Consider the following 21,036-nt stretch of genomic DNA (forward strand, 5'->3'; position numbering starts at 1 on the left):
CACCGCAGCATTGTAAACCCGACCCTTGACAGAGAAGCTGATGTCACGCCTACGCCACAGGTGACGTAGGTTCGCAAAAGCTGCTCTGGCCTTCCCAATCCGGATGGAAATATCATCTTTCGCGAGACCACCGGGACTGATACAGCTGCCCAGGTAGACTAATTTGTCTACTACCTCAATCGGTTCATCCGCAAGCATGAGGCTAGGGTTCGAGCCCACCCAGTCTTGCAGTAGCACTTTACACTTTGCAGGTGTGAAGCGCATACCAAACCGCGAGGCAGAATTATTTAGATTATTTAGTATTGTTTGCAATGCCACGGGGTCAGATCCTAGATCTAAAGCTGAGATTCACAGTGCTTACTTATTTTGGAGATGTCGTGGAAGGTTGCCGAAATTTTTTTTAGGATACTGGGGAAATCGACTCTCTAAAAACAAGCCTCGGATACCCGTCACTTCATACTGGGAGAATTATTAGTACCATAAACTTAAGTCTAATATCCGTGTAAGGACGTGAAAAGTTGACGTCAGTAAAAAAATCCACTAAAATCTGTAACAGTGAAAGGTTGAAATTAAACTGGAAGTGTTCTTATGGGATTCGAGTGCATAACTTAAGCGTGCTTCATGCATTTTGCCTTTGAAATATTGGAAGATTCGGGCGCACAATCTCAACTTTTAAACGGAGAGAAAAGTTTTGTTTTGCCGGCACATGGTTTCTTATTTATGGGATGGCTCAAATAACTACTAACCAGGCTTACGCAAGTTGCCTTAAGGAAGATCAACAAACGTATCACGTTTAGTACTAACTCACTAAACAAAGTGCCCTTAGACAAAATTTGCGTCTAGTTGTGGGATCTTGGAACAAAGCTCTTAGTCAGAATACTTTCGCTACCACCCAGTGGTTATAGTACTCTACATCAACACGTTCTAGTTGGTGTTCTTTTAAGTTCCCTGGGAAGGCTACGAATCAAGCTGCTTTCGTTTGAGAAGCAACCAGTTACTTCGTGTATTTTCCATACGTACGGATTTTACACTTAATAAGCCTACGCAGGCGGGTAAAAATTACTTTTTTCTGCCACCTTCAGGGCCCATCTGCAAGTTCTGCACACAGAATACTGACAAACCCACTGTTTTAAAGGGTTAAATGGCATTGAGGGTCAAAACGCTGAATCCACAGCTGATGCTCCCTATGGCCCCCAGATTACGTGGAATTGTCTGGATGATACTGATTGACGGTGCGCAAAGTCCTCGAGGTGAAGAAAACCGATAAGCATCTAAAAGGCCGTACACTTTCAGATACACATTATCGAATGCTTCGCCACTTCTCGAGGTTCTGTGTGCTAAACCCTCACTTTAATGTTATCTTGATATTTGCAGTGCGTTAGGGACAGTTAATGGCCCAACTCCATGGTGATCAGGTTTTGTGGCAAAAAGCCGCACTTACAACGTAACGCTGCAAGATGTTGAAAGCTCTGCTTGTGGAAAGGCGCAATCAGCAAGGCCTAAGTGCTGGGCGTCGAATACCACATAAAAACTGCTGGAAACTTGGACGCATATAACACCAATCAACAAGTTGCTAGATTTCAGATGAAAAGATAGATTTGCGCGGGTCGATTGGCTTGGTAGTTATAGAAGGTTGAATAGACAGAAGAGGCAAAAAACCTTGGTAATATACACAAAACTACCTAGCCGATACTCACAATAGGCACAAGAGGCCGCTGGCGTGCGAAACATTCAGTTGCAACTACAGTTGATTTATCCCTGAAGGCGAAGAGTGCCCTAGTTGCTGGGTTGGACAGTCTCAACAAAAATTCAATTGAGTAATGTAATGATTTATCTGGATGTTCAAACTGAGACACAGTGGTAAACCGTAAACGAAAAGACTCTGACAGCTTTAGAATTAAGGGATTGCATTTTTCCCATAAATGTAGCCGAGCTGTTGGTCCAGAAGATGACCTCTTATCTGTCCTATTCAGAGATGAGGGTGGTATCCTCAGTCGGCAGTTTTGCCATTTATTTTCCACTAACTGAACAAAAGAGACCATTCCAACCGATTGATTTGATTCCGCTATGCTAGCGGTGAGTTCGGCAATCACAGAGGAATCAGCTCGATTTCCGTTATAACCAAGCTTTCGGGACCACCCAATCTTCGTCGTCTTACGAAGGCGTGCGATGACCAAGAACAGAAGGCGGAACTCTGGGCTAGAACGTACTGTGTAAATCAAACCTTTACAATGTGTCAATTGTCAGAAAAACCGCATCCGTATAGTTACCTTACAATCTTGGTTTTCTTTGACTTCGAGAGGGCGTTCGTGTCCGTTAACCTGTTCGTTCTTTCAAACATGTTTGCTCAACAGAATATGCTCCAAAATTTTGTGAATAGGATGCGCTATTTGAGCAACATAATTGTGTGCGCCAGGTGTGCCAGAAGCTCATCAAATCTTCCTCACAAACAGTAGCGTCCGACAAGGAGCCCATTCTCTCTATTTTTTGTTCACTTTCGGCCGCTGGTGATTGAATGCGGCGAACATTGGAAATTCCCCAAAACACCCGTATTCAGATCTCCGAGAGGGAACCTTGTCGACCTGGAGTATGCAGGTGACAATCTTGTCCTTTTTTGAGAAAGAGTGCAGGAAGCACGTGCTTTAATTTAAAAGTGGCCAACTTCAACCAATACTTCAGCATGAGGTTCGCGTTAACAAAGTGCGGGATCATGCTGCAGAATGCACAGTTTTTGAACGTGCCACTAATAACTTAGGAATGGGCACCAGAAGTGGGGCGCACTATAAATTTCGACAGTGCATTAGCTCCAACATAATAGCTTCTTATCCTTTGAATAATTCAACCCTATTCAGACACTGCTTGTCATCATCCTACTCAGTCCCACGCTTCCTTCCTGTGACGTGGCAGCTAGACAGCGAAAGGGTGCTACAACTTAACGATGCCTTTGGCCACCAGCAGCTGCAGCACACGGAACAGTATTTGGTGCACTTCTTATTGGAAGAACTTTTAGCTCATGGAATGGGGCTCCTTGAGTGGTTAATTCTAGTTATTTGTGTTGTAAACACTGAATTCTCTCTTAGTCAGCCACAGGTGTATGAAGAAACGTCCTTTCATTTCTGTTTGAAAAGCTGCATTTAATGTTCCCGATCGATAACTATAAGCCAATTAATAATCGCACACCAGAGCCTCAAACTAGGATTTTCAAACGCAGGTACCAAAGCGATGAGTGTTCTATCTATTCACTGACACTTTTATTCTGGGGCTTGATTGAACACTAAAAGCGGTACCCTTGGTGGCTTCGGTATAAAAGCTTTATCTTTCTCCCTTTCTTAGTGCCAAGAACAATGTATCCAATTTTTTAGTCATTTCAACCTCAGATCAACCTTAAGCCTAGTCCATACTTTCGGTGACTGCACAGCACTCGGTACCTGAAAGCACGAGAAGCATGTTCGTGATCCTACTGTGACTAAAGTACACAGCCAAAGTGCATACACACCAGTAATCAAACTTTTTGAAGAGGTTTTAGGTCTTATGTACCGTATGAAAGTGACGAACTCTCACATCACGGTGGTTTTGGGACTCATGTCTACCTGTGGTAGTGATTTATCCTTTCAATTTGATGACGTGTTCATTTATTTTACTTGCTGCAGGGCAATCATGGATTACAGGGCTATAAAATCGTTCAGCTCTAATGCCCTTCCAGTACCCAGCTGTCATGCTACCCTAAGGAAGCACGGGGGCTGGGATACTGCCAAGATGCCCAGGCCACAAAAGAGCAACCTAATCCGAACATCAATTGCTTAAGCTAAAATGTCACAAAAGTGTCATCGTTGAGCAGGACTAGGTGTCTTCAGGCCCAAATTGTACGTAAAAACAAGTGACCACGTACAACTTGCCAGTTAGATTTCGTCACAAGATGGTTCTGTTTTTTTTTTCAAATTTAGGTATGTGGTCTTCATTGAGACACCAGTGGAAAGTGGTACAAGAACAAAAGGCTACAGGATACAGCCATGACCGAGTTCACTAGAACCGGAAGAAATATTTAGTCTGTTGTAAAACTCAATAAGACGAAAAGTTTGTGATATCCTGCTTTAAAGAATGACTAAAACATCAAACTAATTCTTTTTCGAACGAGTGATTGCAGAATAGGTGAACAGAATAGAATAGAATAGAATAGAATAGAATAGAATAGAATAGAATAGAATAGAATGGAATAGAACAGAATAGAATAGGTGAATCGAAGGCTGTTTCATGGTCAAAGAAAACGTCAAGTGCTGGTTACAGATCCGTAATATGCTTTCTGTTCAACTTTCAGTATTGAAATTTTGATCTATTTGGGCCGATTTCCATGTGTTTCAAGGGGGCTGTTTCCTGTTGTACGATTCACATCACAATGTAGACCGGCTAATGGATAGGTCAGTACCAAAGCCATCAAACTATATGCTACGATGTTGACAACTAATACTTTTCAAGTACTAAGCTAGCAGTGGGTTGTTTCTGAGTGTCGTTGAGGACGCTGAATTTTCATACATATTTTATTTCCGCCTCCTCATGTGTGGGAATCTATAGGGCTGGCTTGAAAATAACTTTGGTGAATCGCCTATAAATCTTTGAGGCGATTATGGAGGATCTGAAAAGAAAAAAGAACAGCTAGGATCCACTGGTGTGTTTGAAACTAGCAGCAAGCTGCTGCAAACTTCCTAAAACTCTAAAAACATGACACACTGCTCATAAGGTTCCTGGAAACTTTTCAGCAGAACACGACCGGTTTCGTTCTTCTGCTTTGGGTTCATCAGGTAGGCGCAGTCCCCCAGTTCCAATTAATCTTCAGTTACAGTTGAACCTAACTTGCACGACACTCGACAAATACACTCATTTGCATACCAGTTTAGTTTTCAAGGAAGACTCATTTGAATCCCAGCTGCAACTCTTGCTTATGGGGTTCTTCTTTATCTGGAATTCAGGTGAGTCTTTCACGAAAACCAACTATGAATGCCACTGAGCGTATTTGCCCTAAACTTTTGTTCTACCTTTGTTGTTTAATTTCAAGCAAGAAGTTGTTTTGAACGGTACCGCACTGAACTGGGACATACGGTGCGACTCGATTTGCAGACGCAATGGCCTACCAGAGGATCTTTTAAAGGGTTTATTATCTGGAGGGCTAAATGCTGTGAGACCCTTGGATGTCAGTCTCGTATTAATCAAATGCAATTTTCTGTCTTTCTCTCCATCTCACAATAATGTTATGCTATGTTCTTTGCCTATTTATGGCAAACTTGAGTTAATGGTCCTGATTTGGTTTATGTTGGTTGAATCCACCATATAACTCTTAATGATAAGTTCCGTCCATCATTTATACCAAGACCAACTGCCGAAATTTACTGTAATTTTGCTTATGATTTTCATAGGTTCTGGGTTGCTTTCGTCAGGCGCTTCCCATCTAGTTTAAAGCTAACTACACATGCCTTAACAATGCAAAATTGCTATCAGGTACTTGGACGCAACCTATCCACAGCAGCTACCAGGGCTGCAATCACCACGTCACTTGGTCGGCTGCAAACTGGCGTTCGCCTTACAACCGCAGCTGGACCAAACTTCACAGACGGTAGTCGCCCAATGACTTCAGTGCGTGCAGCTGGGTATTCATCAATGGGTCGCCGAATGTCGAGCGCTATGGGCCTCGGTACGGGCCAGGCACCACCAGAGATAGCTGCCGCACCACCACTTGAAGCAAAGCCAGAGGATAGTCCGGAGGAGCGCATAAGGGCCATGGAGAAAGGAGTAAGAGATTTAGCTACGTTGTGCTTATACATTTGACCCTATGTATTTTATTTGCAATGTGAGACGTTTTGTGAAACTATGGCGGAGATTTTGTCCCTTCAGTGAAACCAGTCTATGCTGAAAAGACAACAAGCACTACACAGCTGCTTCATTCTTATTGAGAATCATCAACACTGTGGATCTCAAAACTCCAAGTATTTTTTAACTCGCCACTTCGCGACCACTTGTTTGACTTGGCATGGCCGATTATCACTTTACTGCCTTATGGAACGTCTCAGCCCACCAAAATATATCATTCATTGTTAGATATTCATATTCATGACATTTTAGTTTGTTATTCCTGAGAAAATTCAACCTTCTTTCCAGTAGTCTAGTCCTGTCAACTGACTAATTAAACCAGCGCTGTCATTTAACCGAACTAACCGTGGTTTCTGCACCCGAATGCACCTAAAAATACTGAAACTATTGAAACCACATTGGCGGGTTCCACCGAGGTGCTTACCAGGCAGTGTTATACGACTGTCTATTTCGTGGGTAATGTCGCGAGACTACCAGTGTCTCTGGCCTGCTGATTTTTTTCTGAACTTTCTGCTTACTTGTGAGTAGACAAATGCTTAAGAAAGTGTTAGCGGTGGAGTTGCTCGCCCATTCTTAAGTGTGATGGATGGGACGAATGCATTATTCATTAGATTCCGTCAATAAACTGGGTTTTTCACCTAATAAAGTTCGATAAACGTATGGAAGTCATTTTTTCAGCTACACTCCGTGTGCCGAATTACATCGGGTCCAGCTGCCACAGTCCTGTTCACCGAGGATAAGGAGAACGATGAAATGCAGCCATGCATTGGAAGCAGTAGCTAACTTCGGTTTTCATTCAACAGTGGGATGTCAAGGAGTCATGCCAGACAATACCTGGAAGTAAGTCAGGCCATAGTGAAGGAAGGAACATCAGAATGACCCTCTTCCCAAGGGTTTTAGATGTGATCTTTCACGAATTCGCAGTGAATTTGGCACCGACAGCTCAGTAGCTGAAAGCGATGTTAACTCTATAAGAGAATGGACCGGGTGCTCTTCTGAGGATGCTGAATAGACAGCTGACGGTTTCGAACTTCGATTGATCCAGTTTCCGACAGAAGGCGCTCCAATTTACTGGCGGTTTTGGCTGAATTCTGATTACCTTTTCGTTGCAACCCTTTCTATGCTTTTTAGTCGCATCACCGGAAGACGGTGCAACTAGAACTGTTCCAATGAATTTTACTGACATCTTGATGAGTAGTTTTGTTTCACAGGATAGTGTGTGTGTATGTGTTCTCTCAAGCGCCACCAAGCTTCTTTTCCGGATGACCTCCCACTCACATTCTTCAAAGACGGAGTTGAAGTCAGCGCTTGTCTGATCTGTCCGCTTGCATTTGGAAGAAGGATTCTGCTCCAGACATCTGGGAAGTGATAGTGCTCACTTTCAAAACAGGGGCTCGTACTGGCTATGTTAACCGCAGGGCTATCAGATTGACCCCGATCGTAACGAGACTGTTGGCGTCTCTGGTGCTTCGTCGATTTATGGTGGCTCGTGAAGCACTGACTTCAGAGAAGCAAGCAGGATTCTGGCGCGGTAGATGTTGCGTTTACTAAATCTTTAAACTTCACCAGGTGCTAGAAAAAGGTCATACGTACAAGCCACGCACAATTCTAGTGTTCCTGGATTTCCAAGGCGCATTCGACCCCTGTGATCGGTCTGTTCTTCTTGACACGCTCACACACCCAGGAAGGCCCCAGGAGTTTGTATTCTCAGACTTCCGAACGTGTGAGAGTGTACGGAGAGCTCTCCATAAGCTTCCGTACACAATGGGGTGTCCGTCAGGAGTGTTAACTCTCCCATTTCCTGTTTAACTTCGCCGTCGATGAAATAATGAGACGAACGCTTGAAGGTCTCCAAAACCTCTGTGTTCAAAAAGCCTGTGACGAAAACCTTGTCGATCTGGAACATGCAGATGACATCGTTCTCATCCTCGAATAGGAGAAAATAAACTGACCAAAGTCATCCAGTCCTTTGGTGTGCACTTTGCACCCACAAAGTGTAAGGTCATGCTCGTGAACGTGCAGTCACTGAACACGCCACTTACAATCCACGGAGAGATATTGGAAGCTGTGGAGCCTTTTACGCATCTTGGAAGGTGTATTAGTTCTGATTGTAGTGTGACAGATGAAGTCAATTCACGAATCTGCAAGGCACGGGTCGCGTTTGCTAATTTGAGACACTTATAGAGTCCAAGTGGTGTGTCCCTGAATCCCAAGAGACGTGTGCATCAAGCTACGGTGCGGCTCTTTTGTCGTATGACTGAGAGACTTGGCCTGTTCGAGCAGCGAAACTGAGACGTCTTTAGGTCGTCGTTGTCTCAGAACCACAGCTCGTGTGGGTTGGTGTTGGCGAATCCGTAACGTGGTACTTAGAAAGCGAGTGTTCGTTTGTGCAGCGGGCACTTCCGTTTAAGAGTATGTCCATCACCAGAAGCTGTGTTGGTTGGGATATGCGCTGCATACGCCGAACCATCGTTTGCTGAAGAGGGCGCTGTTTTTTATGTCCAACTGAGAGTGGTGGAAGCAGAGAGGTGGCCAACCATTGACCCGGCAGAAGGGTGTGAAAGAGATTACGGAAGGTATGGGTGCTGTCGGTGATACTCGCCTTGCAAGATGAGGACCACTTGGTCCTCACTGAGGCTGGTTGGGGATACTCCAAAATATGGCCACCAACCGGTGTTAGTGACGTTCTTGTTGTCAGTTTCTATCCAGACTGCCTGAATGGGGGTCTGCAATGATTAGCAAACTGACACTAATTCCCTTCTCCATCCACTTATATTCTTTACTTCACAGTAAGGCTTTCAAATAAATCATGGTTGTACAGCGGTGAAGCACCGGTGCTGAACAGTAATGTCATGCTGTGGATGATGATGATAATGTGTGTATGTGTAAGTGAGGGTTCTATGCTCACACCAATCTACAGAATCATCTAATGAATTTGGAATGGAGTGTTCTTTTACACAATACTACTTGGGACTTTACAAGTATTTAGTGATTTTTACGACAATAGATAATTCTTCATAGACGTAATACACTACTCATAAATTTGCTAAGGACTGTGACGCAGCCCTTCTTGGGGCTCATCAGGTTGGTGAGGTCCCCGAGCTTTCTTCAACCTTGGGATCTACTTGAACCCAAGTTGCACGAACCTAGCGAAATACACTCATTTGCATACCAGTTTGGTTTTGACGGGAGACTCACCTGGAACCCAACTGATTTTCTCTTTTATGGTGTTCTTTAAAAAACTATGTTGCGATATCTCAGACATGGTGCCAAACGAAAATTAAGGTGGCCTGGTGTAGCACATTCAGTTGCTTAAGGACATGATAAATGAGAGATTTAGCTGGGTTCTCAGTGAGCATACCGTCAAGACCACATTAGATATAACTTCAGTTTGCATAATTTTCGACGGTTTGACCTGAAAGGTGTACCCGGTATATGCATGGTCACTGAAGTATGGCGTTAAATGCTGTCACTATATTCATCTATCTCGTAAACTAACATGCCTTGCGCTCATCAGGCCCTCGTCTGTCCACAATACTTCCAGGTCAATCAGCTTATCGAAGAAAGCTGTATTGCTGCCTGCCGTGGGGAAATAACTACTGCATTCGAGAAGGCAAAAGAAGCCGGTCGTAAAGAACGTGTTCTCGTCAGGCAACGAGAGCAACTCGGTGTGGCCGATCAGATAAATCTCGACCTGACCTACTCTGTACTCTTTAATCTGGCAAATCGCTACACAGCTAGTGGAATGTACCAAGAGGCACTGAACACTTACCAGGCTATAGTACGAAATAAACTATTCGCTCATGCCGGTAAGTCCTCAGTCAATTAGGTCTCGTCCATTATTTACGTCATGGTTAACTGACAAACGTGTGACTTAGTGTTTTCCTTTGGCAAATAGTTAACGAAGCACTATTGTCACTTAAACGTATTCACGCTCCCTTATGTAAGTAGAGGAAACCTATCAATTCCCAATAAATAGTAGCGTCTTCATTTGTACAGTCCCACAGAATTGTCACAGAGAAAGGGTCTCTATAGGCAGAGCCGTCCGCATAGAAGCATCTTATGTGCTGCACCAAGATATCACTGAAACTAGTAACAATGTAAGTGTCAGCACTGATGATGTCACGCTTAAGGGTCTCTATAGGCAGAGCCGTCCGCATAGAAGCATCTTATGTGCTGCACCAAGATATCACTGAAACTAGTAACAATGTAAGTGTCAGCACTGATGATGTCACGCTTATTGGTGATGAAGTGTTTGCAATCCAACTGCTAGGCTCGGTGAAAAGAACAACAATGAGATCAGAGTGTTGATGTTAATAGTTCTTATGGTTCCAGATATTCTGTGGTTTTTCCACTTTTTCAGAAGTAATATGTTATCCATATTTTCTTTGTTGATTTCACCAGAACGTCCCTGCAGTAACGTTAACCTCTCGACCTTAGTTGTATTTTCATTGCTATACGTATTGATTATTATCAAATTACCCTTCAACAACCATCGGTCAACACAGACAAACAGAAATTTCGCGTTTTCTGCGGTCGGAGTTTACCAGTCATGAAGCATTAATTCTAATCTATTTTACACGTCCGTGGCAAAAAGGACAGATTTAATGCCATGCCAGGCTTCGTACAGTTGTGGTGTTATTTAAAATCTTGGCTACCTAACTATTCTACACGGCCGTTTCTTAAATAAAGCTTAATTACACTTAATACCTTTCTGAATTTTCGCTGCTCATGATTGTGTTTTAGACCCAAAAACACTGTTGACCAGTTTTTGTTTAAGATTTGGAACTGGATTGGTGGTCTGTGCAACACCATTTCAGTTTAGTCGGAAGTGACGAATTCTCCGATACCATACCTTTTGCTATTTGGTGTTGTGTTTTCAATGGTGGGTTAACCTAAATTTTCTCTAATCTTCTCTTGAAGGTCGTCTTAAAGTAAACATTGGCAATATTTACTTTGCTCAGAAGAATTATTCCAAGGCGATAAAGTTTTACCGAATGGGTCTTGATCAACTTCCCAACACACACAAATCAATGAGGTAAGTTGATTGCCCCTCTCCTACGAGGGGGCGAGAACTAAATGACCAATGATTCAGAATCAAAATCATGCAGAACATTGGCATCACGTTTGTCAAACTTGGGCAGTTCAGCGAAGCGATAACTTCTTTTGAACACATCATGCAAGAAGAGCCTGACGTGAAGACCGGTTTCAATTTGATTTTGTGCTACTTTTTGACTGGTGATCGGAATAAGATGAGATACGCTTTCCAGCAATTGCTCCGAGTGGATTTACACTTGGATGACGAGGATAGATATCTCTCGCACAATGTGAGTGCTTTGTTGTTGGCGCGCGATTGCACGTTTTCGTCCAGGCTTAATTCGCACATTCCAGACTGAGACCTAGTCAGTATACAATTAATAAACAAGGTGAACATCAAGACATATGTCCTGTCGGTACCACGTGAAATATGTGAAAATTTCCTCGTAAGTTCGCGAGCTGTTTCGACGGATTCGTGTCGCCTTCACTAAAGAGGAAAGTTTCTTCATAAAGTGTTTTAGTGAAAACAGACATTTTAATATAAACATTCCTGTGTTTATTAGTAATTATCGCACTTTATCAGCCGATTGTTTTTGAAAACTGCTCAGTAACTGAAGCGAGAGTTTAAATCACGTACCTCTGAGAAAGCGCACTCCTTCCGATATATCTTGCTGAGGGAGATTAAAGTCACCTGAATGCATTCTGAAAGTCCCCCCGACATTAAGTGTCTGGTTGATAGCCAACTAATAATCCGTGCTCTCAAGCTTCGAGTTATGTGGCCATTCGTCAAAGTCCACAAAGACCTACTAATTTATTCATTTAATCGCACTCTGATATGAATAATTTTCAATATTGGTTGCAAACCCCAGTCTGTTTTCATTATCCTCGTGACTGAATGCCTATGCGAAGTTTCGCACGAAACTCTACTTCCTGCATCTTCACTTCCTAAGTCCTCAGATTGCTTAAAGCACTCATTTGGCTCAGATCTCCCGAGGGGCATTATATCTAACTGTTTGCCAATGTAGAATCTCATCAACAGTTGTAACTTAAAATCTCCAACTGATGTTTGCATCAAAGTATTGTTTCCAGAAGTTTGGCTATCTGAAACGCAATATGCAAGGCTCATAGGCAAAAAAGTTTGTATGGATTGTATAAAGAACCTTGCCGGCGTTTTGACAGGAATATCTCCTGATAATCAGTGTCTAAATCCGCTCACTCCATTTTTTAGGACGACAAGCAATACGAACTCATCCTGGAGGTGATACGTAATGATGAACTCCGATTATTCGAAAAGAAAAGGTAGATATGTTCCTTTGAATACAGTTTATTTATTCGACTACTGATGTGCAGAAAAGCGGAGGCTGAGAACTTCATCAAATTGGCTGCAAAGTTGATCGCTCCTGCAATCGAATCCAACTTCAACACTGGGTACGATTGGTGTATAGAACAAGTGAAGATGTCCATGTATCACGAAATTGCCAATGACCTCGAGATTGACAAAGCTGTGATGTACTTAAAACAAAGGGATTTCCACCAGGTTGGTTGTGTAGCCATCACTACACTTTGATTTGGTATATTTTGATCACTTTCCTGCTAAGGATAAGGACTAAGTTACGAATGAAAACCACCTCCGAAGCTTGGCGTTTTGGGGATGGATGTGCAGCGACAGACGCCTCCTACAGTGATGTACTGATGACAATCCACTTATGTGCAGAACTAACTTCCGAAACAACAAAACCACCTGGCGACGTGGTGCCACCACAAGCTATTAGACCTCCAAAACAGGTAGAGCACATCGCCATTGGCCATGGATTGCTTGGATCAGTCACTGGCTTTCGCTAGTCCTGGATCACCCAAGTGGATTCTGACCACGCCCTAATCCCTAATACTCCTAGTTGAGCGTTTTATGGATTCTGATGCGGAACAAGTCTACCAGAATCAGGTACTGAATTTCTTTTCAGACAAGACTTCTTCCGATGCTGACTTTTAGTGCAACTCTGAAAGATACTAGGTGCTCCGCTTTTCGAACGGCGAAACCAACAAGATCCAAGCACTGGATATCAAGCAACATTCGGAAATTGCTCACTGCTTGGACGAGTAAATAGTCGATGAGCTGCAAACTTCAGGTGGAAATAGTGCCTGTGCGCACCAGTAATCCTGGTAGATTCAGGAAGCTGAAAAAATAGAGGAGGCACTAACCTCTGGTAACGTGAGGAAACAAGTTAAGCTGTTACTCACAATAGGCCCAAGGAGGCCGCCGATAGGCGAACTAATCAGTGGAAAAAACAGCTTACTTATATTTTAAAAAGAGCGCCCCAGTCGTGTGGTTAAGCACTTTCAGCGACAATTCAACTAACCACATGCAGAAGCCCAGCCAGATTACTGACTCACTGTTTGAAAATGGAAGCCTCGATGGGTTCCGGAGGGTCTCCCAAGGGTCACAGAGCTGCTGATGCTGAAGATTTTCCAGCCACCCTGCTCAGAGATGGAGGTGGAATATCCATTTACTTATTTTCCAGTTTGCTCGTCCCTAAGTGAATCTGTAGTGGTTACCATAGGTCCCTGTTGTGTGGTCGCAGTGAGCTTGCCAATCTCAGAATAATTAGTCTGACCCCGACGTAAGGCTCTTTGTGTCGCCTGTTCTACATTGACTTAGGAAGGCGCGAGAAGACGTGCCCAGGGAACAGCAAGCAGGATTCTGGCCCGGAAGATGCTGTGTGAATCATACTCTTACACTCCGTCAATTGTTAGCGAAGGCGCATATTCGTATAGGCACCCTACAATCTTGGTGTTCCTTGACTTCAAGAGCTGGCTTCTGTCAAGCAGTTCGTTCTTGTCAACATGCATGCTGCATAGAATATGCTCCAGAAGTTTGTGAATATCATGCGCTGTTTGATTCAGATAATTGTTGGCACCAGAATATGCATGGAAAACTCTTCAAAAGCTTTCCTCCTCATTTTTGTTTAGTATAGTTGATAGTGAGATATTAGGCCAAAAACGGGAAGGTCTGCAAAGCCCTGTAGTTCAGAACACCTACATCAGCGTGGAGATGCAGAGGACATTGTCCTCATTTTTGGAAGCATGCGAGGATCGCAAGTATTTCTTGAAAATTTGATCAAGAACATCCAGTCCTTCGGTACGTGGGTTGCGGCCAAAATGTACAGTTTTATCGCAGAAAGTACAGTCCTTGCAGACGCTTCTGACAATTTGAGGAGTTACACCCAATGTTGTGGAAGGCTATACAAGAACTTGGCAGTTGCACTGGCTCTGACGGTATTACGACAGACGAAGTGAACGCGTGGATCTTAAAGGCCAGAATTGCTTTTACCATTTTGCAGCACTCGTGGCATTAGTAGAACATCTCAGTGGGTCACAAATGGGTGCTTTCATCAGACTATAGTGCTGGCCTGCCATATGGCTGCGAGACTTGGTCGATTTTGTTGGAGGATCTAAGGCATTTTCAGGCTTTTGGCTGTCAATGTCTCAATTATAGTTGGAATTGGCCCAAAAACTCGAATTCCCAAAGAGGTGATTAGGAGATAATCATATATTGGAAGATAATGACCACCACAGACAGTTCAGAAACCACTATATCAACTGTCAGACTGGGAGATGAACAAGATGGCGAATCTAAGTGGAATTATACTGTAGGCATCAATTAATCATCTTTAATCAGCACATGCTATTGTTGATGATAGTATGAGGGAGTTTGTTAATTTTTAGTTGAGATTTTTATTCATGTAATTGAAACCAGTCTACGCTGGAAAGCCGAGAAGCGCTGTACAATGACTTCATCCTTGTTGAAAACCATCAACTGTGCGGATCTCACAAAACACCAAGAGAGACTGAAAAGCAACGCCATTGGCTCTCACTTTAACGGAGTGTGGCATTGCTCATTCCTTAGTTGCAGAATCCACGTCCCGTAGTCATGTTTGACTGACTCCTCGAATGACGGCTTCTCAGATGGAATTTTCGCAAGATGGACACTGATTATGATTCCCCATAGAGATCAACGGCTGTACAGTGCTTTTCGGTTTTTTATCATTGATCGGCTTCACTGGCAAAACGATATCTCAGATGAGGATCTTATCACTACCTGTATGTGAATTTTTGAATACAAGCGCTTCGGGGGTGTCAAGCGAGCACCACTTCAGCCTAAGAGGAAATGGGGCAAGGGAATCTCAGCTGCGAGTGATTTAAGATATTTCAACCTTTAAAACAATAATCAGGAGTTACAATCATTCTTAGGCATATCAAATTCAGAACAGTGCAAACTGACATGACAACCGGTCAATTTTTGATAATAGTGATTACAAAGGTAGATAAGTACAATGCTGTAAATTCAATGGGCGTTGTGGATGAGTTGAAGCTTTTGATTTGGAGAGTGAAAACTTCTGCCCTGTACAGGTGCAGTCGCTTTGTACAAGCGTCACACTATTGAAAACTGCCGATTTTGTGTATTCCGTCTTTCGATTGGAATATTCCGGTTTCCCATTCCAGCAGTATCCGAAGATATCAATGTTCATTTGTTGAATTGGCCTATAAACTATTCGACGACTTCGCACTTGACAGTCCACTTGTTCCAGTTTCCGTCTTTTCTCATCATACAAATGGAAGCAAGTTTACCATTGATGTTATGTAGATGATGCTCTAGTGGAAGCTGAAGGTACTGAAATTATTTGGTGTTCAGTTCAGAGTATTAAAAGTACTCAATCAAATCCTCCAACAACGTGAGGGGGAAGCCAATGATTTTTTACCACACTTGCGGGCCTAGATTAGTTGGAAAGCTGACGAACCTCTTAAAAGTTATGTTTGGAGAAAACTTGCGTTGTCAGGTCAGTAAAATGCATTTATGTGGTTCCAGCCGTCGTAATAGCCTATCCTCTACAGATTTGTTGGGCCAATGATTGAAACTTCTTGGAAAGGCTTCGAAAAAAATGAGGTGCCCTTCACAACTCACTAGTACACACGTAATATAAGGTTCAAGCCCTGGAGCCGCAGTAGTATATTAAAGGGAACTAACAGTGCGGTAGAATGTATAGTTATCAGGGGTTCCAGCTACCCTAAATTGAAAGGAACCAATCTGTTGCACCAAAGTCACACTATGTAACTTTGATGCAATTTAAATATGCAGGAAAGATAGGTGTTTCGTTACCAGAATTGGATAGTACACGTCTCTTATTGTTCCAGGTTTTTTCAGCCATCTGCGGCCAGAGGTCTTCCGGGCGTAGACTGCCAATCTGATCTTGCTTCTTCATTATGGTTGCAATAAATTGACCGAAGCTTTCAGTGTGTTCATAAGTAACTTGATTTCGTTCTAAGCTACCTTAGACTTACTTACAGGTCATACTTTTTGTGTATTTGGCTTACCTGTGACTAAGTTGGAAACTTTGCTTCACAGGCAGATATGAACATCCTTCCGGTTATTGGTGCTGAACTACGAAGGTCACCCATCAGTTTCCATGCTCTCATTGCTTTGTAGAAACTTCGAACTTCAGACTAGGAAGTGGTCGGCACGCGTTTGTTTTTTGTGTATGCAACTACTTATTTCTGCCAATTCGTTTTAGGATGGCGGAAAGTCTTTACATACAAAGGTTGGTGCGAGGACCCCTGTTTGTTTTCACTGTTTTCTTACCTGTCGTTGTTGTCCGATAAGGACAGCATTACAAATGTGTTGAACACGTTTTAAATTTCTGTATACTTACAGGCAATCGAAACACTCAAGTCATTTGAGCGGAAAGATGCACGTGTGGCTAGTACAGCCGCTACGAATTTATCCTTTCTGCACTTTCTTGAAGGTGACCTCACGCAGGCTGATCGATACGCCGACCAGGCTTTGGCAGCTGACCGCTACAATCCATCAGGCATGTTATTGTATCTTCCTGTTTATTTACTGTGAGCTGGAAAACTACGGTAGCTTTAACCGGCACATTTATCATCATTCTACCAAGTAACATTTAGCATAAAAGTGAGTGAGTGAGTAAGCATGTATGAATGTAAGTGGGCAAGTAAGTAAACAGGCAAGCAGGCAAGCAAGTAGGTAAATAAGTAGATAAGCAAGTTAGTAAGCAAGTATGTAAATATTTGAGTAAGTAAATAGTAGTGGGTAGGGATTGAGAAAGTTGTCAAAGGAATAAATACTGTTTGTTGTTTCCGTCTCAGTGAGCTTAATGAACAAATAAAAGTGCAGCAGTATGCGGACCCGCATGAGCAAACTCAGCCAGCCCACTGAACGAAATGACCACACAGTAGCAACAACTTGTACGCAATATAGCAAATAAGAAATTGCAGCTCTACTAGGGATGAGTTTACATGTTCATGGAGAGGTTAACAACAGGATTCTTGTTTGGCGAATCACTTACTTTCACTGACTTAATTTTTACACAAATATTTTATTCTAGCTCTGGTGAACAAGGGCAATGTATTGTTCAAACAGCAAAACTACGAGAGAGCCCGAGACTGCTACGCCGAAGCGCTACAAGATGATTCCAGTTGTGTTGAGGCTCTGTATAACCTGGGCCTGGTGTGCAAAAAACTAGAGCGTTTTGAGGAGGCATTGGAAGCGTTCTTCAAACTTCACGCCGTGCTACGCAATAGTGCCCCCGTGGTCTACCAAATCATGGACATATATGAGAAAATTGATGATTCAACACAGGCACAAGAATGGTACGTTTTTCGTTACTAGCTCGTCTAGAGTGCTAGTGTATACAGTTACCAGATAACTGACTGCCTTATCTAGCAAAACCACCCTATGTCGTAGTTTCGCTTAAGGATAAAGACAACAGCGTTCGCTTGCTGGCGTATGAAAGCAATAAGTTGGCACGATTTGTCGTAGGCAATTTAATAGGAATAATTGGTTTCTTCAAAGTTCATTTATGGTCAACCGGTAAATGATCTTGTAACCCTCTGTTGTAAAGTACGCTTTGCCTGATCGCAATATAAGCGCTAAGGAATATTAGCTTGCAGGATGCCATTAACAGTCCATAAGTTTATTCATGCTTTCCCACCGGCCAGGGCGGAACTCAAAGTCCTTTACAGATTCGACATCTTAAGTATCCCACATGTGTTCTTTACCGGTTTTAAAACGAATGAGCTGATCCTCAGTCACCTAATCGTATCAAGGTATATCAACTGATCTTTCGCAAGCCGTATTAAGGCCAGCAGCAAACGGGGAAGTACCCACTCAAACGCGTACTGACGTTTCTGCGAGTGCTGACTAAACGCTGGAAGCAAAATTCCAAGTCTGGCGAACCAAACAACAGCCGTCTGATCTACAAAAAAGCAGAGCAGTCGGGCTTCTAACATTCCGAAATATTGACGAAAATGTTTAATGAATAGGCAACTCTTTAACATAGCAGCTATTCAAGAGCTATTCCCCACTCGAAGTTAACTAATTCTGGCATTTCCACATTTAATATAGAATCCCGCAACCAAGATCCAATAGCCCTCCACATCAATCCTCCGCTAACAGATTCTGAGGTGCTATGCAACCGTTGCAAAATAGTTCTTTACTGCTGATCGAGATGTTGCTGACGAATGAGTTTCGGATAGGTAAGGCTGTCAGGACGGAGGTACTGCCAGCTTTTCTGGTCACATCAGTGATTGATACAACACAATCACTTGTGGTGAAGTCACAAACGGGGGAATAGATGGTTGCTCCCGTCTAGGCTTGCGAAACTTAATAGCACCTCACCTCTCAAGCTCCTCTCGGGGGGAGGGCATAACAACTAGTCACCAATAGGTGGCTAAACATATTACATCGAACCATGTTACTGTTCAAGCCGATAAGCACACTTGCTGAAGGTCATTAGGTGCCGTAACGAATGCCGCAACTTTGTGGTCAGAGCAAACGTGGATGCTACTCGAAATCCTAAGGTTATTTATTTATATATATATTTTTTCACCAATGCGAATAGACAGCAGAACATTAGCAATGTTTGTCTCTGTCATTCTAGCGCACAAAGATAGTAGAAGTCTTACTTTTGGCAAGCAACTGAATGCTACTAATCAGCACATGAGGAGACTTGTACTGGGTTCTGGCATTAGTTCACACAAAAGTGGCAAGTTTTCCCGGAACAAGCTTCCCCTAACTTTTATCGGTAGAACTAAAGCAGGTCGGCTACACCGTCCGGCTTTGAACAGCTATTGCCCTCCCAAGCGGACGAGTTTTCATTTTCCCCATGTGTCTGCAGTAAACGCCAACATGTGTTATTGATGTGTTTCTATCACTGATGATGAGGAGGGGAACGAACAAAACCGCAAGGGGTCTAACGATGCTTGCTTATTCACCTTACTTGACTCTTGCCTCGTAATTGTTGAGAACATATAATCCGCATGGAAATCTATATAGGTGGTAACCCAGTCTTTCTTAAAGCCTTTTAAACCCCAGACAAAATGGAGGCTAGTAGTGTACATTTGTATATATATATATATATATATATATATATATCCGTCAATCTCACTCCACGAAAGTAGCGTGTTACAAGCTCTCTCAGAAAACATTTACAGTTTTCATCAATAATTCGATAAATGATATCCTAGGCCATACCACAAGAGATTTATAAGCTCTTTTTTTCTCACCTACGACATTAACAGGGCAATGCAACTGCATGGCCTAGTTCCATCGGATCCATTCTTGCTTCAACGTCTGGGTGACAACTACGAACAGGAAGGCGACAAATCCCAGGCTTTCTCCTACTACTATGATGTATGTCTAGAAAAATATTTGATCAAACTAGTGTTTTTGCTCCAATAATACTGTTGCACTTCATACTGGAGCCAGAGGGTGCTGAGTCCCCATGTATGACCCCTGTATTGTAGTAGCATTCCATTGCAAACTAAATTAGTGTCCAGGTGGGTGTATTTGGCAAATTGCGTCCAATCTGGCTTAACACAGAATATAAGGTTTTACAGAAACCTACCTGGTGAGCCTCAGTATGGGAGAAACCATTCGTGAACCGTAAAAGGTCCTTCAATGATCTTATCAGTAGTGTTCCCTCGAGAAAAAACTCCTTAGTGTAATATACAATAAAATGCCTATTTTAAGCCAAAAATATATTAGTTATTTTGATCCAACCCAGCTCACCTGGGCTGAATTCTACCTGCTTATTTTAGCTTTGGGCGTCAACGTCATTGTTTTCTCGTAATGACTCTGGTTTAGTAAATGTGTCGTTTCCTTCAAAAATGGCTTGATGTGCACATGCTTGAATCACACCTCTAGCAACCACATCACCCCTGGTTATTAGTTAAAAATAGACATCAATTTCTCGTTCGGATATTACCACTCAATAGAAAAAAGTTACCTCATTCCGCTGAAAATTCAAGCACGGGAAAACATTGATTGGGTGGATATTTATTCTTTGGAGACGTAGACAAGCCTGATCACTGTTATAGTATCCAAGTTCTCACCGAACACCTACTATATTTTGGTTATCTTGCTCAGGAGTGCGCTTTGAAAGAATGCACGAATGAGTAAAATTCGTGTTTTGCCTCAAGTAACCAAAGAGTGGAAGAGATTCATTCTGCTGAGTAAAAATATTTTGCGCAATTATCTTTCGACTGTCACAGAAACGTTTTTCCTTCTCCGCTTTATTCGTTAGTCCTTCAAGTACTTCCCATGCAATTTTGATGTGATCGAATGGCTTGGTGCCTACTACATCGAGTCACAGTTCTGCGAAAAAGCCATTGCCTATTTTGAACGAGCTAGTCTGATGCAGTAAGTTGTGTGCAGTTTTTCATTCTATAGCACAATACGGGTGGTTTATTTGGATCAGAAAGATACACTCATTTAGACTAGATAAGGTTTGCCTGTCACCAAATTGTGTTGCAACTAAGACATATATTTGTCGTATAGCAAGCAATGGGCGTGCATCACGTCTGCATTTCTGACTTCGCTTTATTCAAACATGCTGCTCAGTAGGCTCGGCTAACCAGAAGAATATGGGGGAAACATTATATAATCAGGATTTTGCCATCTTCAGCATCGCCTAGTCCTTGTTTCCTGCTGCCCTGTGGAAAAGCGCGGTTGGACGCCACACTGTAAAACTACACGCTATCCCGGACTGAAACGATCGACCGAATCTAGTGTTTGAACTACTCTGATAGGCTCTAAGACCCGTCACTTAAGAGTGAATGTTGCCT

At 42.8% G+C, this 21,036-nt stretch overlaps 1 protein-coding gene across 1 annotated transcript in view; it reads left to right on the forward strand.

Moving 5' to 3' along the window:
* Positions 1–21,036, forward strand: part of T265_12759 (hypothetical protein) — a gene marked incomplete at both ends in the record, with an annotated part of 31,961 nt that overhangs the window by 3,526 nt on the left and 7,399 nt on the right. The window contains 11 exons of the mRNA XM_009165282.1: positions 5,491–5,781; positions 9,404–9,668; positions 10,783–10,897; positions 10,955–11,186; positions 12,125–12,195; positions 12,247–12,433; positions 16,464–16,490; positions 16,604–16,694; positions 17,298–17,562; positions 19,492–19,603; positions 20,496–20,611. Of these exons, the coding sequence (XP_009163546.1) occupies positions 5,491–5,781; positions 9,404–9,668; positions 10,783–10,897; positions 10,955–11,186; positions 12,125–12,195; positions 12,247–12,433; positions 16,464–16,490; positions 16,604–16,694; positions 17,298–17,562; positions 19,492–19,603; positions 20,496–20,611 (1,772 nt within the window). The remainder of the gene's footprint in view (positions 1–5,490; positions 5,782–9,403; positions 9,669–10,782; positions 10,898–10,954; positions 11,187–12,124; positions 12,196–12,246; positions 12,434–16,463; positions 16,491–16,603; positions 16,695–17,297; positions 17,563–19,491; positions 19,604–20,495; positions 20,612–21,036) is intronic.

This window comes from Opisthorchis viverrini (assembly GCF_000715545.1).
Source record: "Opisthorchis viverrini unplaced genomic scaffold opera_v5_13, whole genome shotgun sequence".
NCBI classification, from domain to species: domain Eukaryota; kingdom Metazoa; phylum Platyhelminthes; class Trematoda; order Opisthorchiida; family Opisthorchiidae; genus Opisthorchis; species Opisthorchis viverrini.